Source organism: Pseudorasbora parva, chromosome 17, assembly GCF_024679245.1.
Source record: "Pseudorasbora parva isolate DD20220531a chromosome 17, ASM2467924v1, whole genome shotgun sequence".
Taxonomy (NCBI): Eukaryota; Metazoa; Chordata; class Actinopteri; order Cypriniformes; family Gobionidae; genus Pseudorasbora; species Pseudorasbora parva.
Genome location: NC_090188.1, coordinates 24,919,486 through 24,945,562, shown reverse-complemented (window position 1 = coordinate 24,945,562; position 26,077 = coordinate 24,919,486). Strand labels below are relative to the sequence as shown.

Below are 26,077 nucleotides of genomic sequence, written 5' to 3'. Positions count from 1 at the left end.
AACTTTTTTAATTTAAGTAACACTGTTAGGGCCAGATTAACTAACAGCATGCACAGCGCAAACCCTCTTTTGGCATTTAAATACTACTGTCAGGATTTAATAAAGATGTGCAGTGGTCAATTAATGCTGAAAAGGTGTGGACAGGGTTATTTTTGCAGCTAACCTTATTTATGGGAGTGTCCCTTTCACGCGCAAAATGTATTAAATGAATAAGATGAGTATACTCAAGGTGATTTACAAATGTTTGCACTTGTAAATTTACTGATGTTTGTGCCATTATTTACTGTCTTAAACCAAGACAGTAAATAATGTTTACTGTTGGTCATTATGGAAATGATCCGGCTGCTTCTATGTTCTTTAATATGCACGTCATCACTAGTTCACGCACAGAACTGTCCACTCCCATTGGTGCTTTTTTGGAATTGCACTCACACTAATTTGCTCTAGTAAATCTGGCCCTTAATGTTACATTTTTCCTTTTAATTTATTCAGACATAGTATAGAATTATATATAAACCATTTGTCAGTTATCAGCCATAACATGAAAAGAAATATCGCTTAATTTCAATATCAGTTTGTCCATAATAAAAATGATTCAACTTTGAATTTTTTGAGTTAAGGCCCATTCACACTAAGGATGATAACTATAATAACTATAAAGTTTTATTAATCAATCTAATTATATTGAGAATATGGTTGTCCACACCACAGCTTTAAAGGAGCACGCCAACTTTTTGGGACTTCAAAGAGAGTTGAGAGTTCGATAAATCTATACATACTATTATCTTCTCCGTGTGTGCCATAACTCTGTCTGACACACCCACCGCTAGCCTAGCTTAGCACAAAGACTAGAGATAAATGGCTCCATGTAGCCTACTGCTTAATAAGTGACAAAATAATGGCAACATTTTCCTATTTACATGTTGTGATGTGTATTGTTACATCGTGTACTAAGACAAACAGAAAATCAAAAGCGGTGAAATTATTTTACACAGCGCCTGCAAATAGTCCCCAGCACGCTCTCTGTGCAAGCAAGTTGTCACGTTGGTTATGTTGACCAATGGTACGGCAGCAAAGTTCCCTGATTATTAAAGCTACACTGTGTAACTTTTTAGTTTATTCTTAGCTAAAAACACTTAGTTCTTTCAAAAATATATGTGCTCATTAATGTATATTTACTTCTTTCAAGTAATAAAGTATTCTCGTAAGTTTATAATATGCCTTTGAAAATACATACGGGTGAGGGGTTCGAATGTTGCCCCTCCATCTTGAAAGTACATTAGCCAAAGAGGGACATACCATAAATTCAAGCTTCGCCTTTCACGTTTTAACACTCGATGGCAACGTGTCGAATGTGAAGAGGGGGATTGCCATGTTAATCTTGGACTAAATCGGCCACCGTAGGAGTTAAAACGAAATCAGAATTGAGAAGAGCAGAACTATTATTCACTGCATGTTTATATACCGTTACACCGCAAGATGGGGGAAAATATCACGCAGTGTAGCTTTAAGCAGGAATAAGAGCCATATCGGTCTAGAAAATCGCAACTTTTCATTTTCCATCGGTCTTAGTACACGATGCAACTATACACATCACAACATCAAAATAGGAATTATAAAAATGCTTTCAGAATTATTTTTTCATTCTAATGAATGATGATAACATTGACAGCCAATCAAAATTTTAAAGAGCTTCAGCATTTAAAGCGACAGACAGCATGCACTTAGTGTAAGCAGTATTTTTGTCCTTGGTGTGGACACTAATCTAGAAAATGTTATAGTTATCATTTTGCTTCTAATATTGCTCATGTTCTTTCAGGTGTTTCAGGCCCAGGTAAGCGCACTGGGGATTCAAACCCTTTCCTGGCACCCCGTTCTGCTGCCGTACCCCTCCTCAATCCAGCAGGTCCAGGCAGCACTGCAGGTACTGGGGGCCACCTGCTTATGAAGCCCATCTCAGACGCCCTGCCAACGTTCACACCTGTACCCGTGTCAGCTGAGGCCAGCGGTGGGGCCGTGCTGAAAGATTTACTCAAGCAGTGATTCTCCACCTGTACTGCCACTCAGAGCACTTTAGCTTATCAGGACACTACGTTCCAGCAGATGGAACAGAAACTGGGCCATGTCACAGATTCAAATATTTACTAAAATGGCTGATTGCCATTAGAATAAAAAAGATAAAGCATCTAAGGTCTGCCCGTGCTCATTAAATTTGATTAAAATGAGTCCAGAGTTGAACAGAATCAAATTCGGTTTCAAAACTGAGGAAGATTACATTATCGAATATGTGGCATTCTCCCAACATTTATTTAATGCCGTGCAAACATTCAGCTTCTCATTTTTAGACAGAGAGGTGTTTAATGTTTTTCTAGTGTGTTGAGAGACTGTCTGATGCTGTCTGGCATCCACTACACAAATGGATTTATTAAACCTTTTCCACTTCTGCAAAAACGCTACCTACTCTTTCAAAATCCTCCCGTTTTGAGTGCTATGAATGGTTGGCCGTTTGGTGTGGCAGGTACAATAACAGTTAATCAAGAAGTGACATTTGATCTTGGATTTCGACTGCTGCACATGATCCCATGCAGTACAAGTTGTTATTTATTTGTACATCAGTTATATTTTTTACTGCTTATGCAGTGGGGACAAGCTAAAATGTTTTTCAAATATTTAAATCTTTCTAAGGTAGAAAGAAAGATTATGTATATAAAATTTGGAAAAGAAATTGCACACATTACGGACATATAAGAAGAAATTAAAGGATTAAAGTGTAAAAATAACCTGTACATTTTAAAATTGGTGTTATTACATTATAACAGGACCCCTGATTCAACGGGATCCAATCAAATATTTAAAAATCCCATCTCTGTGAGGCCTAATATGAAGAAGTGGACTTTTGTTTTGTTTTTGTTTTTTTTAATAGAGAAAATTGCCTTAGTAATTCTCTTTTTGGTTACTATATCTTTCATAACAGTTGGTGCACTTGATTATATAGATTTAGGATACATTTATACATTTTGCGCTGGTTTATTTAAAGTTGATCAATCTTTTTGAAGTTTTGAAAGATAGCTCATGAAAGTGATATTCAACAACAGTGTTTCTCTTTTCTTCAGAATAAACTCTTCTCTATATATATTTGCATTTTCTCTCTTATGTTTGTTTTTTAATGTATTAATGTATTTACTTTTTTGTGTGCACTCAAATGCAATTTTCAATATTAAGTTTTGGTTCCATTCTAATAATTGGTGTTTTTCTTTAGAAATACATCTCATGATAACTATGCAAAAGGAACTCCAGCTGTTTGGTAATTAATTAGTAAATCCTCTAATCCTAAAATTGTATTTCCATAAATTCTACGAGACTTATAGGGGTTTGGTGATCTTCTGCGTCTGTTTTTTCTTTCTTTCTCCTGCAGACTATGTAATCGCAAGGCTGTAATTTAAAAGTGCTTATGGAGGCAGTGGTGTAGAGCATTATCAAACCAGATTAACCTCAAAAGGGAATGTCCGTCTCTCCCAATATTTCTCTTGGGAAAACCCTGTCTGGAATTCCAATTGTAGTGTAACCGCGTCTAATACAGCTGCTTCTCTGTAATCTGGTGCGTAGATTCTTGGCACATTTAACCAGTTTAAATCTATATTGATATCCAGTTGTGGATATACCGTTGTGGCCAAAAGTGATGTCTGGAGGGGATATTTGTTTTAATGACCCTTCAAGTTTGATTAAACCATCAAAATATGAGGAAAATATTTTTTATTCCTATATTTTTTCCCATCCCTCCGAAAAATGCAATGGTCTTAGATTGGTCTTAGATGGCCAAATGTAGTTTCATGTATTTTTAATGGCTGAAGTGTCAAGCACAGGTTGCTTGGAAGCCACGCCCCTTACCATTATGGGCAGAAGTCACAGGCTGTTTATGAAAACTTAGGCAGCTGACTCGTTGCCTCGCTGCCTCATCAGACAATGACTCTATAGGCAGCATTTTGTGCTTGAAGGCACCTCACATGTATGCTGCCTTCCAAAATCAATCAGATGAAGGTCTCTCAGGAGACAGGAAGTGAAGCAAACAATAGATTCGGAGGCAGCTTGATTTCAGTTTTTTTAGGTAATAATCTGCCACAACTTTAAAAGACAATATCTCCGTTTGCATTGAACTTGCAGCGCTGTAACTTTGCAGATACTGTTTATGCTCAAGCAGCAACATTACACACTAACTAAAGTTAAAAAGTGAAATCGCATGCAACCACCGTTTTAAATATGAGGGAAGAACAAAACACCTAAACTAGGTTAATGTATTTATCTGACAAAATTATTTGGCAAAAAAAGAAAAGAGCTCACAAACAACTCAGGAAAAAGCATACATCGACTACAACACAGAGGTGGGGGACTCGAGTCACATGACTTGACTCCAGTCAGACTTAAATATGCACTATGTAGTATTTTTGCAGTAAAATATCCAAAAAACCACTAGGCCAGTGTTATATATTTTGTTCAGTCGAGTACCTGCAATATCACAAATGTTTCCAACTATTTGTAAATTGTGAGAAATTGCTATTTTAACTAAGGACCGGGACGTTTCAGCATAGCGTCTGAGGAAGGTGCCCTTTCAATTGTGTCATATCTGCGCTACCCTCGGTTTCGGGTTTTATTTGGCAGGAGTGCTTTACCCTAAGCAGTGTGAACAAGTGAACGCACAGAGTAACGTCATATCATTTTCAACACACTTAAATGTATCTAATATGATAAACAGAGCTGCATTACCTCATAATCATAACCGGAAGAGTGGAAATACTGCAGGTGCCCGGCGAATGTGTCCCGTCCCATCATGATAAAAGTCCCGATGTTCGCGAAGCGGGTATTTGTGTAACAATCCTTCCAGCGGCCAAACTCAGCTCCACACCACTCATTCCTGCTCTGCTTCACACTACAGTAACGTTTAACCGCATGCATGAACGTGATTTCTGCCCAAGTCCTATTTCCCACCGGCTTTGAGGTGAAGACCACATGTCCCAAGATGCTGCGCTCAAACTTTGCGTCATCAAACTACGCATTTGTTTTGAATAGGCGACCTCTAGTGGACGGAAAGTTGCATAGTGCACCTTTAAAGGTGCCCTAGAATGATTTGAAACAATATGTTAAATTGTTCTCTGATATCTACATAGAGGGTATGTGGCTTATTTAAGGGCAAAATGTGTCCAGATACAGTTTTACAGGTCCATTTACAACCCTATAAATTGTCCCTAGGATGAAATGCTCTGTTTTTGCCTTATTTAGAAGGCTCATGAATATTAATGTTGAGCTCTGCTCTGATTGGCTTATTTCAGCAGCTCACAGTTCACAGCAGTTCAGTAAAGTGGCTTGTGAGCCCTGACCATGCTGACAGAACACAGACTGACTGAATGACACTTTAAGCAAAACATCTCAAATGGAGATTGATAAAATGCAGCCTACTTGTTTATTGATGTTTTCAGATCATCTACGCGTGAGAAAGCTTGTGTGCTTCAGGTTGCCAGATTTCAGTCATTTAAATCCCCCAAACAGAGCTCTTCTGTGACAATAACTCATACTATCCGGTGTTTTACCTAAACATGTCCAATCTGGCACCAATATGCACGCAAGCTCTCTTGTAGGGCTGGGACCGTCGACGCAAAATATGCGCGTCGATTCGTCAGACTCAAAATAAAGATGGCGGCGCCGGAGAGTAGTAGCAACCATAGATGTACATAATAAAGTATATTATGTAATTAAGTATATTATTTATTATGTATATCTATGGTAGCAACACGAGTGGCTCTCAGACTTTCAGAAGTGCAAGGCTTGCGGGTTGGCCACAGTCTATGGGGTTGGCGCGCGTTGCGCACGGAGCATCACAGGGATGCGCGCACGCGTTTTGTTGTCACGGCTACATAAACAAATTTCTGCAAACAGGAAGACAGATGTTTTGGTAATATTTGATGTATTTTAATCACAAAAACAAACGTTTGCATCAAGTGAAAGCATCAGACACATTGGCTACGTTACCTACATAATAAGCTGTTTTAAATTTAAAATGTTCAATGTCTAATCGCGCTGATGTGACCGAGGGTATCCATCCTCTAAGTGAGCAGTTTCATCCCAGGACTATTCCGGTTTTAAACGGAGTATTGGCGCCCATAATGCACTCTACATGAAACTTTTTTCACTGTCATGCCGCGGATGCGCGTGGCGTTTCTGTTGCGGGTCAGCCACGGGGCTGCGTGACGTTTTCTCTGCCTTTGCACACTAGAAGCGTGTCTGACGCGGCGCTGCTGCTGCTATTGATGCGGAGGGAAGCCCTATTCCTAATGTTAAACATAAATAGCCTACTGATACAGCAAAGAAAACGTCGGGAGTAGCCACATATCTATGGTTTTGACGGCAAAATAGGCTACAGAATATTTCGTTGTGTATTGACAGTTGCAATATTTCAAAATCGATAATTGACGTTTTTTATTATTACAATTAGGCCTATATCTGCATTTATGTAAAGCTACAGACTTTCAAACATGAAAATGTAATTTAATAATATGTATTCGTGTCAAAATGATATATAAACATCTTTTCCTATTCTATTTTGCCCGGAGACGCTCCCAACACACGTGAAAAATAGGCGCTCTTCTATTTCCAGCATGCACGCGTTTTCCGCGCGTCACAGGCAGTGTGCAAACTCCAACCTGTTTACATGGGAGCCGAAACAAAAACGGACACGCCACGCAGCCGAAACGCTCACGCTTGCAGTGTGTCCCCGGATTTGATTAACCAACTTGTTGATATTTAATCGATGGGCATAGCCTGTAGGCTGAGTTGCATACATAGAAAAATCGTATAATATGTTTCTTTGTTGTAGGTTAATACTTATTTATTTGTGTGTGTGTGTGTGTGTGTGTGTGTGTGTGTGTGTGTGTGTGTGTGTGTGTGTGTGTGTGTGTGTGTAGCCTACTTTATGTTTTCAAGGTTTTATTGAATGCATTGCTCTTGTATAGTCTTACTTTGGAATTTTAAGAGCAATAAACATATATTGCAATGTTAAGGAATTCGTTTTTTTCATTCAGATAATTAAATCAACATGTATAAATTGCTATTAGGCAATTAATGGGGAGATAATCGGTAATCGAATCGAATCGTAACCGAATCGGACAGGAAAAATTAATCGTTAGATTAATCGATGCATCGAAAAAATAATCGCTAGATTAATCGTTTAAAAAATAATCGTTTATCCCAGCCCTACTCTCTTGTAAACAAGTAAGCTGCATTTCAGCAATCTCCATTTGTATCTACGGTTGTATTTTGAAATACAAAATAATATTACCCTTTCATTAGACACTATTTAGTTTTGTATGGTACTTTCGTATGGTACTCCTATTGTTACTGTAAGCATTTTGTGTTATCTAGACAATGCTGTCTCTCTAGGAAACTTTCAATTTAATCAGAAATTGTTTAAACAGTCAATAAGTGGATAAAATCGATACTTACTGCTTGCAGAAATACAGTTGTAATTGCCACTTTCTTCAGTTTAAGATGCTGAGTGAAGCTTGAAATGGGCCGAATAAATGAATGATCTTGAATTAAATTGTTGTGGTATCTGAGAATATCAGAGTTTTATCTGTGGGAGGGGTAGAAAAGTCTCCTGCACAGCTTGGAACATGTGTCCATGAGAGAAGTTTGTTTATCTGCAGTTCCGCCTGACATTGAACATGTTCGGACAGATGCAAATGTTAGGGGCGTGCATATAAATGATCCCAAACACTTGCTGGGTTTATGTTGAGAAGTACTTTTTTTCCATGGTGTTTTTTATTTACGAGATTTACATAAGAAGTAGGCAATAGTGTTTGAAACTCACAGTATGAGATGTCCATGTACTGAACTCTTATTATTTCACTTTGGCAAGGTTAATTCAATGTTTATTCTAGGGCACCTTTAAGTCGCACATTTTAGGACTTCATTTGCTTGACAAATATTAATAAAAGACTCGACTTGACTTTGACATTCATGACTTGAGACTTGACTCCGACTTGAGTTAAATGACTCGAAATAACTTGTTTGTGTAAATAAGTATCGTTTTTTGAACGCACCGCGACCTAACCTCGTGACGCAGCAGGCAAGCAGAGAGCGCTAAAGGAGACAGTCGTGAATGAACATGGAGGGCGCTGCCTACGCAAAGTTTCCATGCTAATCATTTACTAACGGATCACACCGCGCGCACATGCTCGCCTCGTACTCGCGCTCACGGTGTTGCCAGATTGGGTGCGTTCCGGGTCGCGCTGCATCAATCATTTTCAGCAATGATGAAAAAAAACCTCTTCACTATGACACCATCAAGCACTGTAAGTTGAAATGTGGTATCCGACTTGGGTTCCACAAAGATGGATAACTGCATATTTATCTTGTTGGAAAAAAAAATCAACCAGTTTTGCGTTTCGACTGCGTAATTGTGTGTGTGTGTGTGTGTGTGTGTGTGTGTGTGTGTGTGTGTGTACGAGAGAGAGATAAAGGCATATCCGCGGTGTTAGTATCTCGGTCTCAGATTGTTTGTTTCTGTATTGTTTCTATATAAAAATGTCGACACAATGTGAAGTATTTGCTCTGGCTCTTATGTTCGCATAACATAGTTTTGCTCAGTTTTATGCTTCTAGTAAACTGTTGACATACAAGCAAAATGGTCAGTGTGTTTGTGATTAGACGCTTATAAAGTCACTCCACCATTTCTGTGTTCTGCATTGGAGCTGATTTTTGACAAATTTTGTAACAAAAAGTCATTTTTATACTCTCCCATTTATTGAAATTATATTAAAAATGCCGAAATCCAGCCAACTGCTCACACGGAAAACATTTTAGTAAAACATGATTTAAGGGAGTAATATTAGCTACATTTTGTCTATTTATTTTATTTTCCCAGCAATTTCATTTGGGGTCAAAAAGACCCAGATAGCTTACATAAATAAAATTTTAAGCTAATTAAGCAAGACGGGTCAAAAACGGGTATAGGCCTAACACTTGACATTTTGTCCCCCTCACTTTTGAAATGATGGCTACGCCCCTGTCTGGACATGTTAGGAGTTGATAAAAATCAATAATCCGAAGCACTCAAATATTATTGAAGAAATGTAAAAAGCCTTTATTTTAACATGGCTTTAATATAAATTTAAAAAAAAAACAGGTGACAAGTACTGGACACATACGTGTTGTGGCTAATGAGCCTACGTCAGGGTGTGAGCCATAAACACAATCTGAGTTCATTAAGTTTATTAATTATAATATTAATCATCATCTGGTCACGCTGTACAGGACTAGGAGGAGGATTATCAAAAAATACAAAGAGAATGTATCTCACCCAATATATTGGCCTAATTTCAGTTACATTTCCATTTTAGGTTATGCAGTTTTAATTTATTTATTTTTAATGATTAGATTTTCATTGTATTAAAGGGTTAGTTCACCCAAAAAGTTATGTCATTAATGACTCACCCTAATGTTCCACACCCGTAAGACCTCCGTTCATCTTCAGACACAGTTTAAGATATTTTATATTTAGTCCATGTCCAGAAAGGGAATAAAAACATCATCAAAGTAGTCCATATGTGACATCAGTTAGTTAGTTAGAATCTCTTGAAGCATCCAAAATACATTTTGGTCCAAAAATAGAAAAAACTATGACTTTATTCAGCATTGTCTTCTCTTCCGGGTTTGTTTTCAAACCTCAAATAAAGATTCAAACGGTCATGAATTAGCGTATTGATTCATGATTCGGATCGCCAATGTCACGTGATTTCAGCAGTTTGACACGCGATCCAAATCATGAATCAATACGCTGATTCATTACCATTTGAATCTTCATTTGAGGATTGAAAACAAACAGGGAAGTTTCGATGCTACAAGAGATTCTAATTAACTAACTGATGTCACATATGGACTTCTTTGATGATGGTTTTTATTCCCTTTCTGGACATGGACAGTATAGTGTGCATACACTTCGATACGCTGTCGGACTAAATATAAAATATCTTAAAAGATGAAGATGAATGGGGTGAGTCATTAATGACATAAATTTCATTTTTGGGTAAGCTAACCCTTTAACAACTCAGCTGTATGTTGACACCATTTTTTGGGTAGAAATGCATATTGCATTTTTTGTTGCAAATTAAACTCCCATAGTCCTTATAACTACTGTAGTTATAGCTAATTTTAATATATAAATTCAGTTAAATCATCGAACATTCCTATGACTTGCCAGTGACTTGCTTGACCCAAGTTATGACTTGACTTGACTTGCTTGACATAAAGCAGTGACTCGACTTGACTTGATTGTCACAACAAATGACTTGGTCTTGCTTGCGATTTGAAGGTTAAGACTTGAGACTTGCTTGTGACTTGCACGTGTGACTTAATCCCACCTCTGCTACAACATAAGCATGTTATTAATACTTAGTTGCATGCTTTCATAATTTCTTTGTATGAGAGCCTGGCCACGTCTGCGCAATTTGGTGTTTCATTGCATTGACTGCCAGCACAACCACACATTAGCAAATGTTTAATTTTTTAATAATATTTGAATAAAAGGTGAAGATGTTAATTTTCCTGTAGGTCAGACATCACGTAAACTACCTTAAAGTGTTTTTGTGTGTGTTTGTGTCTGTTTTAAAGAATTTTATATTTTTATTCAGCAAGGATGCATTAAATACTGTCATCAAAACTGACAGTAAAGACTTTGCATTATCACAAAAAAACCTTTGGACTTTCTAATCATCCATTAATCTAGGAAAAAGTATGATGGTTTCCACAAAAACTTTAATCATCAGAAGTGTTTCTAACACTGATAGTAATAAGAAATGTTACTTTGAGTTCCAAATCAGCATATTAGAATGTAGTAGATGCTGCTTTTTAACCTGAGGTGGTCATACTCAATTCTAGTCAGAATTCTTTTTGGGCGGGGCTAAGTTCGGCTGGCATCCAGGCTAGCTGCTTTTATTATTACAATTAAATCATACCCAAACAATGAATGAGGCATTAATTTGATGCTGTTATCATGGTGTATTATGCTGCAACATGTTAAAACAGCTGTATTACTGCTATTTTATACTAACATACACTATGTTAACACTTACTATGCTTAAATGGTACATTTGAATTCTAGAAAGTATCTGTGGTGCTCTCTGAAGCAAATCCATTGCACTAGAAAGTGGAAACACTTTCAAGGTGTGGGACATGGTGAATGTAAGCAGGTGTCAGATTTTAATGCGAGTGCTGTTCACACAGCACTCACAAAGCCAGACAAAATAACCCTGCCCTCACCGGGGAACACCTGCTTCAGCCTCCCACATTCCTTGCAGCCATTTTTCCCACTGTTAGATTGTGTACATTTGAACCGTCATAACTCTGCTGTCTGTTTTTATCAGCGTCAGATCAAGTCTAAACCTTTTTTATATCTCAAGATCTCCACCCAAATGGGCTTTTGCCTAGAGGGTGTGTTAATCTGGCAGGCTTTGATCACCCCGAGTCTGAAAATATGTGCATTTCAGATTCTAATGAATGAGTCATTAAAGAAATGTTCAGTAAGATGATGCATTTAACGGCCCACTGAACTATTAACTGATGTATCGCTCGAAAAACTTTTCCCTTTCTGCCACACTGTAGCCCAAGTTCACTGTTGAAACTGAACGGTTGAGTTTTAGTTGTTTTGAGTGAGTGTGACAGTGTAGTAATGTGACTATTGACTCCATCATCTTTTCTTTATCCATGCCAAAAAGCTCTGATAGAGTGCCTCAGTCTTCCCCGCTGAATTCAGTCCGCATCTGGCTTGCTAGATGCTGCCAAACATACTCCAAACCCAATTAATCAATAGACAAAAGCAAAGCTAGCTGATATAAAATGAGACAAAATATGCGACTGAGTGCTATTAATATTGTTTATGTTGTATTTTGCAAAGTTTGCCTGCAGCCTTCCAGTTAAGTGTGTGAGCCGAGTGTGTCAACAGCTCAAAGGTTAGCAGTACAAGGTTATTTAAGCATATTTGCACTGGGCACATACCTTGGTTATGGTCTACTGTCCAATCACTGGGCTGCAGTGAACTTTTTAAAATGTAATGTCTATATTAATTTCGTAGTTAATTATAGGCCTACTGCTAATAGCCTACACTGTAAACCTGAATACTTTGGCAAAACAAAACAAAACTGAGGCAATCAGAAATTTAAAGAAAATTAAGAAATGTAAAGTTTAAGCAAAAATAAGTTACAGATTGTTATTTTGTAATCACAAATTGAACTTGTACTTGTATCCTGAACTTCTCTTAATAGTGGATGTGGTTGATTGGGACCGCTGGACGTGACTGGACACCAGTAGTGCAGTAGCTCCCTCTAAATTTAAAAAGGCTTGTGAGCCTCGCAAGTTAATTATGCGTAATTTTATAGCTTCTTTGCTCGGTTTTCCTCATTGCCGTCTTGCTTCTCGTTTTGAGTCTGTGGCATCTCCCAGAGCGCGCTTTCGTTCCAAAGGGGGCTGTCTATATTTGATGGGATCCAGCTGTTGGCCAAGTGCTCTGGGGGCCCGTTTATTTGCATTGCTAAACAATCCGTGGAGTGGGCCGAGAGCGGAGAAAGCGAGTTTTATTTTTTAATATAGTAAGACCCTCCTCTTACTATTGGTCAATGTTCTCACACGTTCTTGCCTTCGGTCGACAGGGCGGCCGCAGCGGGTGACCAAAGCCAAGTGTCTCGACATTCAAGTGAATGCGCGTACGCAGAGGGGGCGCTTTGGGCACTTCATTTTGCACGTTAGGTCCTGCGAGCCCGTAAAGGTAGTAAAAACCTCAAATATCTTTTCCTATTGCGAGGAGTTTACGGGTTTGGTGGTGTGACGTTCTTTCCAAGGGAATCACAAGGATCCTCATAAACATGTTTTTTGAACTACGTGGCTTGAGTTGGTCGACCAACAAAAGGTGAGTTTAATTAGTCAGCTGGGGCTTTGTGGCAAGCCATTTTAGCATACATTACTTACAACTCACTTATGCCACTTATTTGTGAATTGCTAAGTAACCCTATATTGACTAGTGTGCTTTCACTGTCTGTTCATACTGTGACTTATCTATTTAATAAGCTACTCATTTGTTATGTCACCATTCCAGTATTGTTACTGGTGACAAGTTGCTAATTGCCATTGAGGATTTGTGGTTCATTTTGTAGTACAAGCAACTATTTCAGTAGTTACTAATTATCTATTCTAGTTCATTTATTATAGACTAGTAATTTATGCCAATTGTTACAAGTAACATCCAACTGGTTACATTTGCATTTTCTGTGTCATATGTAGGCTACTGACTAGACAGAGTGAAATCTTTATAATTCAAATCAAAAATTGTACCAGTATAATTAAAAAATATTACTGTTAACATTGTCTCTATTGGTAAGGTAACTAGTTGCAAATTAATATGTACTAGTATCTAATAAAAAAGACACTACTAGTGACAGGTATTAGTCACTATTGTATTTTTTACTACAAAAAAGCTAGTAACAAAAGAGACTAGAAATTTTTTAACGATTACATGTTATTGTGCACTGTCATAGTATTTCAAAAGAATAGCCTATGTAAACCATGATATAAGTTTGTAAAAAAAATTAAAATTATAATAATTATCCAACTTTGTGTTTGTCGATATTCTTGGTTTTGAGTGAGCTTTTAGAGCTTATTTCAGTGAATGAAGCCTTTTTCCCCCCCAAAATGATTTACAGATATTTTCCTTTTTATTTGTAGAATGTTGTCAGTTTTAATATGTATCATATGCTGCATTCACTCTGGGAAAAGTCAGGTAAGTAAATTTCAGTTTTTTTGTCCTTGAGTCATTCAAGCATGTCATTGTTGCTTGACGTGTGTCAAAATAAGAGTGCCTCTCATTCTTTTTTTGATTAGTTTGACTTTTTCTTTCCTTTCTGGTGCTGTTGTACATCTTAAGTAAATATAAACATAAGATAGCAATGCTAAACTACTTATAAAATCCTCCATGCTGCACAGAATGAACCCTATAAAGTGTTGTTTATCTATTGGATTGATTATGAAATCCCTGTTTCTCTCCAGTCATGCACAGATGGATTTGCTTATGACCGCCGTGCCAGACAGTGTATCGGTTAGTGGCTTTTCAGCTGTCATGGTATTATTATGTTCATCAAGAACTTGTATTTCAAATACAGCTTTTAATGGCATTTCTCACATATACTTTCAGACGTTGATGAATGCCGGACACTGCCAGACCCATGTCGGGGAGACATGCAGTGTGTAAATCAGAACGGTGGATACCTGTGCATCCCCCGTGGACTCTACTCCCAATCTTATGCCCGCAACAGCCCACGCACCTACCCTGAGCCTTCCTATCCTGAAGAGTCCTACCCTGACAGATCGCTTGGATATTCTGAACCGTTTATTCCTAACGGTCCTCCTGTGGGAGCTGGTCCTGGTCCAGGCCCCGGTCCGAGCTACCCGATAGTGAGTCGGTCCACTCCCTGCCTTCTCGGATATACGCTTGGTGTTGATGGCACATGTGTTGGTAAGTTTGCCTCGTTCTGTATTTTTTCTATACATTTAAGCATCCCAAACAGATTATGGTGGTGTTAAAGATGGTACAAGAAAAGGTTGTAGGTTCAAACTCACACAACCCACTTTATATTAGATGGCCTTAACTACTATGTACTAACATTTTAATTAATCATTTGATATAATGCACCTATTGTGTACATACATTTTTTACATTGTACTTACATTTGAAAAATACCTGCATGTAATTATGTCTGTAATTACTTTCTGTAGTTACATTTGTAATTACACAGTTGGCACTTCCCTTACACCTAACCCTAACCGTTATACTTACCCACACCACCACACCTGTCCCTAACTCTACCCGTATCCCACCTCAATATCAGCAAAAGTGCTTTGCAATACATTTTAAACACAGTAAGTACATTGTACTTATTTTTTCAGTCAGTAAGTCAGAATGTGCAAACTTTAGTCTGGTAGTGTAAATGACCATATATATGCAGCCAAAGTAATAATATATGTCAACGAATGACAGATTTGTTTTTCAGATTAGCTTTATATGCCATTATATGCTTATATGCCAGACTGAGTTTTTGTTTCAAATACCTAATTCAAGTTTTGTGAGTTGGGATGGTGACTAGTAGAAATTAATATTGTATAATAGCATCTAGTAGTATCTAATGAACATGGACTAGTCACTAGCTCTTATATTCTCTTACAGTAGCCTAGTATCTAATGAACAAGAAAGCCCTACTAGTGACAAATGGAGTATATATATTGGTCACTTTTTAGACTGGGTAAACCCAGCTTGATCTGCCAGCAATTTGATTTTGAGAAACGATGGGTTGTTGTCTGTTGATCCCACCTCTTGTGGTCTGATTGGTTGAAGGACTATCCAATTGTATACAGAGCCATTTGAATAATGCGCGTTGATCACATCTCTTGTGCAGTAGAAAATACACAGCAGACTCACAGCTACACAGCTGTCACTATTGGATTATTCACTAGAAATTAAGAACTAGTATCAAAACATATACTTTATTTTTTATTATTTTTATTATTAAGTTAGTTTTAAATGTTACCATGTCTTGCATTGTGCTTTAAAAGAATACAGGAACCAGTTATTTGAATATGATAAGGTATCGAATTCAAGATAAGTGCCCAAGAAGAACTTCATACATTCTGGCATATAAAAGCCAGTTCTTTATAATAACTATTGTTCTTTACAATTCTTTATAGTCAACACATCAGGTTGTGGTCTTGTGTTTACTTCATTTCCTGCAATGGGCATTGGCCATGGGTCTTCTCGCTTTGAAATGAAGCAAAGACTTAGTTCTGTGCTGAACTGTAATTTAGCAACGGCTGCGGTGGCCTGAACGGCATCTTAAAGACTTCAGCAGAATGAATCTCGTAATTTTGACTGGATAATTAGTGTGGAACCGCAAAATACTGTGGAACCTCAGAACAAACTACATCTTGTGAATGGGGCAGGAAGACACACAGCACCTGGCGTTCAGCCCTGCTAACTGTTCCAACTTTACAAATGCAACGAGCTGGTTTTTGAGTTTCTAATGCACTGTTATAAATCATCAGTTTGTAACTGGCTCTATGTGGTCTGCTTCTGTTGAAGTTGTTGAGCTGAATGCGGTGTCCGTGATATCTCCTGTGTTTTATTGCTTCCATTTAGATGGGTGTTATGTATTGTCTTGTCGGAGTCTTTATGTGTGTCAGCGTGTTGACCTATTTCACATGCCATTTGATAAATGGTAGCGCAAATAACTGCACGCTCTATTTTTTCGATATGGTCTGCGGATTTGTCTCGAGTTGGTGCCAGTCTTTGCAGTTAATGCATTCTCCAGTCTTCTCTTACTCTTCTACAGAAACACACATTGATAGATTTGTTACCTTTTGGGCCCTATACAGTTGTGTTATGAAGAAAATAAATGCACAGATGCTTTCATGAATGTGCTGTTGCACACATGCACATCCTGACCTGGGAAATACTTGGATTGTGTAATGAAGATGAATGTTATGTCCTGTGCTAGATTTTGGACACAGAGAAAGGTCTTGTAGAGCTACTGAGACATTCAGTACAACAGCACTGGATAAATCATAAAAAATAGTAAAACAAACCATTGCGGTCATTGCGCATCTGTGGTTGTACGTGCCAAACGTGAGGTCATTGGTTGCTGAATGAAATCTGTCATTGACCAGCTGTGCAGCTTGTGAGCTTCCATTGTACAGTGTATGTTCAGTATTTATGTATGTTACAGGATGCTGTTATGGAAGAGAAACTGTACAGGAAGTGTGTTAAACCATTCCATCATTCATACTACAGGTATTGTTGTGGTGTTTGTAAAAACTAGGGAATGCCCACTCCCTGCCAGTGGCGCTAAGATGCGACAGACCAAAACTGACCTAGTCAGTGCTAGAAATATGTCCATCGTAACTCCCATCAATCCTGTGTTTTGCAATTATACTTATCATAACCCATGCAAACCTCTGAAAGACAGTTCAGTTTAGGTGAACCTTGAGAAAATAAGATCTAAAGCTCACTTGTGATTCCGGAATGTGGATGCCTTGAATCAAAATTCGAGAGCTTAAATGATCTTATTCTAGGTGGGAAGTTAAAACAGTTCCAAAATGTGGATTTGTCAAGTTGAAACTTGCCTACTCAGGCTGTGGGACTGTAACTGGTGTCTGTAAGCAAATGGAGAGTAGCTGTAGTACCGCAGACTAATTAATGTGTTTTAGCTTAGTGGGACGTCTGGAAATTGTGGTATGATGTCACTATTAGCTTTGAATCACTGAACTTAACTGTACTCACTGTAATACTATTTTTAACAAATGTACCGTTCCAATGTTTGGGGTTGGTAAGATTTTTTCTTTTTGAAAGAAGTCTCTTATTCTCACTAAGGCTGTATTTATTAGATCAAAAACAATAATATTGTGCAATAATATTGTACATTTGAAAACTGTTTTCTATTTTAATATAAAATGATTTCAAATGAATTCATAGAAATCATTATAATACGCTGATTTGGTGCTCAAGAAGCAATAGTTATTTTAATCTGTCAAAACCATTGTTCGTGTTCAGTTTAATACGGTAACAATTTACTTAAAGCCCTTATGTATAATGCATTATAAAGGTATATTTTAAAGGTTAAAATGCATTATAATATTTGGAGATTCTGAAATGTATTGTTCATCATGTGTTTTAATGCCATATACTTTTTTTTAATGTGCATTCAAGGATTAGATAGGTATTATAATATATTATATCTGTGGTTACAGTTATTCATGAGACCATACAATGCATTATACCGTTTTAGGCATAATTAATGCATTAAAATTACTTTTATAATGCATTATATAAAAAAAGGCTTTAAGCCTTAGTAATCTTACAGACTCCAAACTTTTGAATAGTAGTATAATTTATTAGAGATTTAATTAATTTACACACATTGTTGCATTTTGTACTTTCTGTGTGATGACAGTGTAGAATGGTGTAGATCATGCTGAAAAAGTAGAATTTCAGACATATTTTTGATTCTAAAGATCTGCCTGGTTGGTAATTTTTTAAATGTTCACATGCTAATGGAACGTTCTGCTATTGTTTTACTGTATTTTCCTCTTGCACTAGACATTCCACACTTGCTGTTCACCTCACGTTAGTGTAATGATTCCTGCTTATTCACATATGCTATTTGAAGTGTTGCTTGACTGGGCTGCTTGAACTATTGGAGTCTCCGGAGTCCATATCGAACCAAGAGCTTTGAGTTGGTGCCAGATTCTTGGGTCCTGGATTGACCTAAACCTGTTTGTTCATATTAATCATCTACAAGTTGTCCATGCCTGGAAAGTTTAGACTTGCATGTTTCTTGTGTGTTGAATTGGTTTGCTTTAATATGATAAGCATATCCTGACTTATGAGTCTGAATTCCAACACCTGTCATTCAAAAGATTCTCCAAATTCTCTGCTCTTATATTTTTTGCTCATTTGATTTTGCATTCTCCTATAAATTACAGTGTTAATGTTTACTTACCTGGTGGCTAGCTCAGAACAGGCCACTTGCTGCACTTTTTAAAACTCCATTGTTATACTGTACTTTTCTCAACACATCTTTGATTCATTTTGTCCAGCATTTGCAAGCTGTAGTCTCTGTCCAGTCAGAGACATATATTGTGTAATTGATGTTTTTAGTTTTCAGTTCATTTAATTAAATCCAATTAAATGGAACATTCAAATGATGTCACCAAAATCATGCCGTCCTCTTTAAATCTTTCAGAAAATTATGTAAGTGTATCGAATTATATTGAATCATATTGTTGTCTGAATGTCATGATATATATATATATATATATATATATATATATATATATATATATATATATATATATATATATATATATATATATATATATATATATACAGTCTTGTTCAAAATAATAGCAGTACAATGTGACTAACCAGAATAATCAAGGTTTTTAGTATATTTTTTATTGCTACGTGGCAAACAAGTTACCAGTAGGTTCAGTAGATTGTCAGAAAACAAACAAGACCCAGCATTCATGATATGCACGCTCTTAAGGCTGTGCAATTGGGCAATTAGTTGAAAGGGGTGTGTTCAAAAAAATAGCAGTGTCTACCTTTGACTGTACAAACTCAAAACTCTTTTGTACAAACATTTTTTTTTCTGGGATTTAGCAATCCTGTGAATCACTAAACTAATATTTAGTTGTATGACCACAGTTTTTTAAAACTGCTTGACATCTGTGTGGCATGGAGTCAACCAACTTGTGGCACCTCTCTGCTGTTATTCCACTCCATGATTCTTTAACAACATTCCACAATTCATTCACATTTCTTGGTTTAGCTTCAGAAACAGCATTTTTGATATCACCCCACAAGTTCTCAATTGGATTAAGGTCTGGAGATTGGGCTGGCCACTCCATAACATTAATTTTGTTGGTTTGGAACCAAGACTTTGCCCGTTTACTAGTGTGTTTTGGGTCATTGTCTTGTTGAAACAACCATTTCAAGGGCATGTCCTCTTCAGCATAGGGCAACATGACCTCTTCAAGTATTTTAACATATGCAAACTGATCCATGATCCCTGGTATGCGATAAATAGGCCCAACACCATAGTAGGAGAAACATGCCCATATCATGATGCTTGCACCTCCATGCTTCACTGTCTTCACTGTGTACTGTGGCTTGAATTCAGAGTTTGGGGGTCGTCTCACAAACTGCCTGTGGCCCTTGGACCCAAAAAGAACAATTTTACTCTCATCAGTCCACAAAATGTTCCTCCATTTCTCTTTAGGCCAGTTGATGCTGTTTTAGGCCTTTGCCATTCTGGTTATTCTTCTATCCATTTTGATGGTTGTCTTCCGTTTTCTTCCACGTCTCTCTGGTTTTGCTCTCCATTTTAAGGCATTGGAGATCATTTTAGCTGAACAGCCTATCATTTTTTGCACCCATTTATAGGTTTTCCCCTCTCTAATCAACTTTTTAATCAAAGTACGCTGTTCTTCTGAACAATGTCTTGAACGACCCATTTTCCTCAGCTTTCAAATGCATGTTCAACAAGTGTTGGCTTCATCCTTAAATAGGGGCCACCTGATTCACACCTGTTTCTTCACAAAATTGATGACCTCAGTGATTGAATGCCACACTGCTATTTTTTTGAACACACCCCTTTCAACTAATTGCCCAATTGCACAGCCTTAAGAGCGTGCATATCATGAATGCTGGGTCTCATTTGTTTTCTGACAATCTACTGAACCTACTGGTCACTTGTTTGCCATGTAGCAATAAAAAAATATACGAAAAACCTTGATTATTCTGGTTAGTCACATTGTACTGCTATTATTTTGAACAAGACTGTATATATATATCATATCGTGAGATTAGTGTATTACTACTGCCCTATTAGGAACTCAGTTTAACACATTTTACCATGTGTAAAACCATTTCATAGAAACCATTTAATTTTTTCCAAATACGATTAAAGTCTTCAGATTCCGTCTTGGCTTACTTTTAAGGAATACGATACATCTGATGTGAAGATTACCTCAAAAACATATGGTATTCGGACCCCTTTTAATGTTTAATGAATTGTAGCCCTTTTAATGTTTAATGAATTGTAGCATAGTAAATTTGTTAAAGGTGCAGTTAAAGTCTTGACTTCAACCACATGAATGATATCTCCCGCCAACATTTCATATCATTGATCTGTTTTCCTCTTTTACATGCAGAAATGTTTATCTCTCTTTCATTTACACACCATGTCTTTCCTCTGACCTCATTTAAATCATGTTCAAAGTTTACAGAAGTCTCTTTTGCTGTTCCCGGATCAGATCTAATCCTAAAAATGCTGGCATTCCCAGAATGCCCCAGATCCTTTTACCTCAGATCAGACTTGTGTGATAGTACACATGTAATCCAGATGCTCTCCTTCACTCTCTGGGGTCCAGCTGAGCCTGAGCGTTTTGTTGGTGTGACTTGCATCTGTGCTATCAGACCTGGCTGTAATAATTCCACCTCAAAATAATGCTTTGTGATGTCTCTTACCAAAAAGCAGTGTAATTGTTAAGGATCTGAGCTGCTAACACAAAGTATAATTTCCAAATTATGCAAAACATGTGACTGCCTTTGTGATTACTGTACCTTAAGGTTGAAGGTCAGTAATGGGTCATTTAAAATGACTTCAGGGTTATTTTAAATGACAAGCAAGTGAATGGGTCATTTAAATGCAGGCACTGGAGAAATTATTATGGAATTGCAGCTCGGTTTGCAAGGACCCATTGCATCACTCTACCCATATAGTAACAGTGGGACTGTTGACAGCTTGACCAAAGAAACTGTAATTATCTGGCTTTCACACGGTCCCCAACCCGCGACTCCATCATGCCCTCATCACTTTTATAGTAACATTTGCTTTCTTTTAAAACATGACTTCATGGTCTGAGAACCAAGGGTGCTTGTTGGGGTATTTAAGGAATATAATGCCCTCATAAGGAATTGTGCTGATAATGAGTGAGCGAGAGTGGAACAGGGAGATATGAATTCCAGTTTTGGAAGTGTGTAAGACTAGTTATTTGTGTAAGATGTGATAGTAAGGTAAAATGTATGAGGTCAGGGATGGAGTTTGAGTTGTAACAGAGCTGCTAAACGTGAAGTAAAGAACGTCGGTCCATAGGCAAGCAACTTCATAAATCAGAAGAGCTCATTAAGTTACATACACTAAGGGAAACAGATGGATTGTCTCAGGTGAGTTTCTAAATTGGTCAGCGGTGGGAAAAACACAAGTGAACTGAACTGACAATGGCTTTCTTTTATATCTTTTTCTTTTAGATGTTGATGAATGTGAGACAGAGTCTCACCAGTGTAACCCAACTCAGGTGTGTATAAATACAGCCGGTGGATATACCTGCTCATGTACTGAGGGCTATTGGCTGGTGGGTGGACAGTGCCAAGGTAAGATTACGAATGCATGTTACATGCTTTAATTAATGAAGACAGAACATTACATTACACAGTTAGTCCTGTAATAATCCAGCTTTCATGATTCCAGTGTTAAAGTACACTATCATTATTATAAAATCTAAAATTCTTTTTTATTTAGCAAGGACACATTAAATTGATTAAAAGTAAAGGCATTTATAATATGTCTACATCAAATAAATGCTTTCTAGTAAAGAATCCTGGAAAAATGCTTTACAGTTTTCACAAAAATATTAGGCAGCAAAACTGTTTTCAACAATGAATGTGTTTTTGAGCAAATCAGCATATCAGAATGATTTCTGAAGGATCATGTGACACCGAAGACTGGAGTAATGATGCTGAAAATGACATTTAAATGACATTATTGTAATGATACAATTTAACCATTTTTAAATTTGGTTAGCCTTGGTGATCATAAAAGACTTCTTTCAAAAACATTAAAACCTCAAACATTTGAACAATAGTGTATATTATAAACAACTTTCTTTGATTTCGGTTCAATTATATGTCAATTCTGTTATTATTTCACAATTACATGATGCAATAATCTAGTTATTATTTAACACTAAATCTCTTAATTCAGTTGTGACAATTGTTTTGCATATTTAGTGCTCTTTAAATCACCTTTCTTTAGATATTGATGAGTGTCGCTATGGTTACTGCCAGCAGCTGTGTGCTAACATCCCTGGCTCATATTCCTGTTCCTGTAGTCCGGGATTCCTTCTTAATACAGATAGCAGGACCTGCCAAGGTGCACATATACACATGAACATACTCATATTGTTTTGATCATTACAGTTTAGCTTAATGTTAAGTTGTTATTTTCTGAAAATCTTGACATATGCCATCTTCTTCCATCTTTCCTTTATTCTTCTTGGTTCCTTTTTCTCTCTCGCCAGATGTGGACGAGTGTGAGACAACCCCATGCTCTCACGACTGTTTGAACACATACGGCTCATTCATGTGTACCTGTCAGGAGGGCTTTGAGCTCGCCTCTGATGGGACCACGTGTAACGGTAAATGGGATTTGAAGAAATTATTGGAAAGGATATAGGGGGCATAAAACAGGACAGTCCAGTTTAGAGGTTTTATAGGTTTAAGATGCCTGTATTTGTGTGTGAGTTTATGCTTTAAAATTGTGTAATGTGTTTACCTTTATCAATACGTTGCTCTCAGATCTAGACGAGTGCAGTTTCTCAGACTTCCTTTGTCAGCACACATGTGTGAACACACCAGGATCATTCTCTTGCGTGTGTCCGCCTGGATATTATGTGTACGAGGATGGAAGGAGCTGCGAAGGTATCAGTAAATGTTAATATTATGTGCTTCTTCTCTATGCATTGTGCACAATATTTTTAAATATTTCTTTCAACTTCTAGGTGCAATCGGGGGAAATTAATATATGAAAATGAAAATATGTCTTCACGTTTCAATGACACACACTCTCTCTCTCTCTCTCTCTCTCTCTCTCTCTCTCTCTCTCACAACTGCACATTGTTTTATGGGGTCGTTTCATAGACAAAATGGACGTAATTTTTATACTGTAAAATCTGCATCTTTAGAATGTTACCAAAATGACAATATTTCACATCTACTGCACAATTTAGCTTCTTTACATTGATTGTTTTGTTGTTATTTTTGCTGCTGCTGTTAATGATGATCATGATGATGATAACCTGACTCTCTTGTGTGTGTTTGATTTTGAAGATCTCAATGAATGTGAGTCTGGTAACAACACGTGTACAACAGCACAAGTGTGTTTCAATTTCCAGGGAGGTTACACATGTCTGGACCCTCTTAGATGTGATCCACCTTACATAGAGCTCAGTGACAAGTGAGTTTATGAATTCTGTGATAGAAAACTTGTTTGCTGACAGGAAGTCAGTCAGTTGACTTGTTGGTTTATTGTTGAACAGACGCAACATGTTGTTACATTTCTCTTTCTCTCTCAGTCAGTGCATGTGTTCTGCGGAGAACCCTGCATGTCGGGAAAGGCCCTTTACTATCCTGTACAGGCATATGGATTTGTCTTCTGGCCGCAGTGTTCCTGCCGATATATTTCAGATGCAGGCCACCACACGTTACCCTGGAGCATTTTACCTCTTTCAGATCAAGTCTGGCAACGATGGCCGAGAGTTTTACATGCGGGTGAGTGAGTGGGCTTCTGTCTATATCTGATGTCTGTTGTGAAACACTTGGACTACCATTCAAAGTGTTTTTTTTGTTTTTTGTTTTTTGTAATGAGTGCTTATATTCTCCAAGGATATATAAATTCTGTTATTTTTAATGTCCTATTCATTAAATAATCCTGAAGAAATGTGTCCAGGTTTCTACAAAAAAGTTATAGGACACACACACACACACACACACACACACACACGCAGTGTCAGACAATCTCATGTTATCCTTGAGAAGCTACAGAATAGTTAAAAAAAGACTTTAGATTTATAAAAGACTGATGAGCTGTACAGACTCTTTCCGAAAAAAGCTGAGCTCCGAGCATCGTGCATGGAGCTAAAATGTCACGTACGCGTAATCGCGCACAGACACACACAACACGTCATCGAATCACAGACTCTCTATTAATTCTGGTTAAATAATCTATGTTTGGTATAGAATCACTGATGAACACCTTTGGTTTTAATGAGAAAAAAACCAATACAATGGTGAATTTGAATCCAGAACCGAACCTCAGACACGCTCGCCGGACAAACTGTCATGTTTCTGATCAAAGTAATGCAGCCTTGGTGACCATACAGATTTCAAAAAATGTACCAACCCCAAACTTTTGAGGAGTAGTGGATATCTAATAAGGTGACCACTAGATGGAGCTGTAGGATTTCTGTGAAACTTTTTGTCAGAATTACTCTGGAGCCAAACCCCTATGTCTCCCTTAATGAATAAACTCATGAAACCAAAAAATAATTAATCTACAAAGAGAAAGATTGTTAAAATCGATGAATTAAAATGAATTATTTACTATTATTTTAACACCTGTGATGTTAAATGCAAAACAAATACTTTACCTGTCAACTTAACATTTTTAATTTGACCTTTTTTTCTTTTTCTCCACCAAAGCAAACCAGTAATATCAGTGCAACATTGGTTCTGGCCCGGCCCATTAAAGGACCGAAGACTATCGTTCTAGACCTAGAGATGGTTACCGTTAATAACGTCATCAACTTCCGAGGCAGTTCAATCATCCGCCTCACAATATTTGTCTCTGAACATCCATTTTGAGGCTTTACAAATGAACCTCGGACCTCTCACCTCTTCATCGCCCCCATACCTCCATCATGGACTTCCTGTTACTGCACTACCCATCAGGCAGCTGCATTTCTTCATATTTTTTTGTTCTGTGGTTCTGGACTCTCATGTGTTCATCACCCTCTCTGTCTGCTCTCTTGTGGGCAGAGCTTGTGTTGATCTTTGATATTTCATGATGCAGGTTTTTAAATGGGCTGCCTGGCTGTCGCAGTCACACACATGTACCCCTAAACAGAAGAATATTTATGTTGTGTTTCTTTTCTCTCGTTTATTTGTATTTCCCATGCATTTTCTTCCCCTAATTGCAAAATCTTTTTTGTAAAGCTGGATTTGTTTGTCGATACTCTTAGTGGCACCTGTGTCTCACTGTGAATGTGAGTTTTTGAGCGCACCTTTCATTAGCTCTTGACCTTTGAATACCCCAAACAATGAGAGAGCTGCTAGGCTTGCAAATGATACAAAATCTTTAAAGAAATATTCTAAATAACTCGGACAGGAGTCTGCAGTGTATCTTCAGCACCTGTTACCCAGGCAAGCCTCAGAATACGTCATTGGTTTGGCTTCCAATCATTGCATATGTGCAGAATTTCCTCTGTGTATCTGTTTTTTTATTTGACAGGTAAAGAGAGCCTGGTCAATCAATAAACAAAAATTTGATGACCTGAAACTTAGTTTGTTTGTTTTTACCTTTAGCAGATTTAGACTGATGCATAGAATGTTAATCATGGGCATTAAGTGATTATTATTAAAGCTGTAGTATGTAAC

The 26,077-nt window shown here is 37.4% G+C and overlaps 2 protein-coding genes across 2 annotated transcripts in view; both read left to right on the top strand.

Moving 5' to 3' along the window:
- The window catches only part of trip11 (thyroid hormone receptor interactor 11), a 29,018-nt gene extending 25,885 nt beyond the window's left edge, over positions 1–3,133 (top strand). The window contains exon 22 of the mRNA XM_067421139.1: positions 1,820–3,133. Within this exon, the coding sequence (XP_067277240.1) occupies positions 1,820–2,043 (224 nt within the window). The 3' untranslated portion in view covers positions 2,044–3,133. The remainder of the gene's footprint in view (positions 1–1,819) is intronic.
- Positions 3,134–12,563: 9,430 nt separating this feature from the next.
- fbln5 (fibulin 5) lies at positions 12,564–25,979 on the top strand. The gene is made up of 11 exons (XM_067421207.1): positions 12,564–12,949; positions 13,762–13,816; positions 14,083–14,131; positions 14,228–14,548; positions 21,896–22,018; positions 22,680–22,796; positions 22,945–23,061; positions 23,222–23,344; positions 23,753–23,879; positions 23,998–24,193; positions 25,124–25,979. The coding sequence occupies exons 1-11, from the start codon at positions 12,906–12,908 to the stop codon at positions 25,283–25,285; spliced, it is 1,434 nt and encodes a 477-aa protein (XP_067277308.1). The 5' UTR covers positions 12,564–12,905; the 3' UTR covers positions 25,286–25,979.
- The last annotated feature ends 98 nt before the right edge of the window (positions 25,980–26,077 follow it).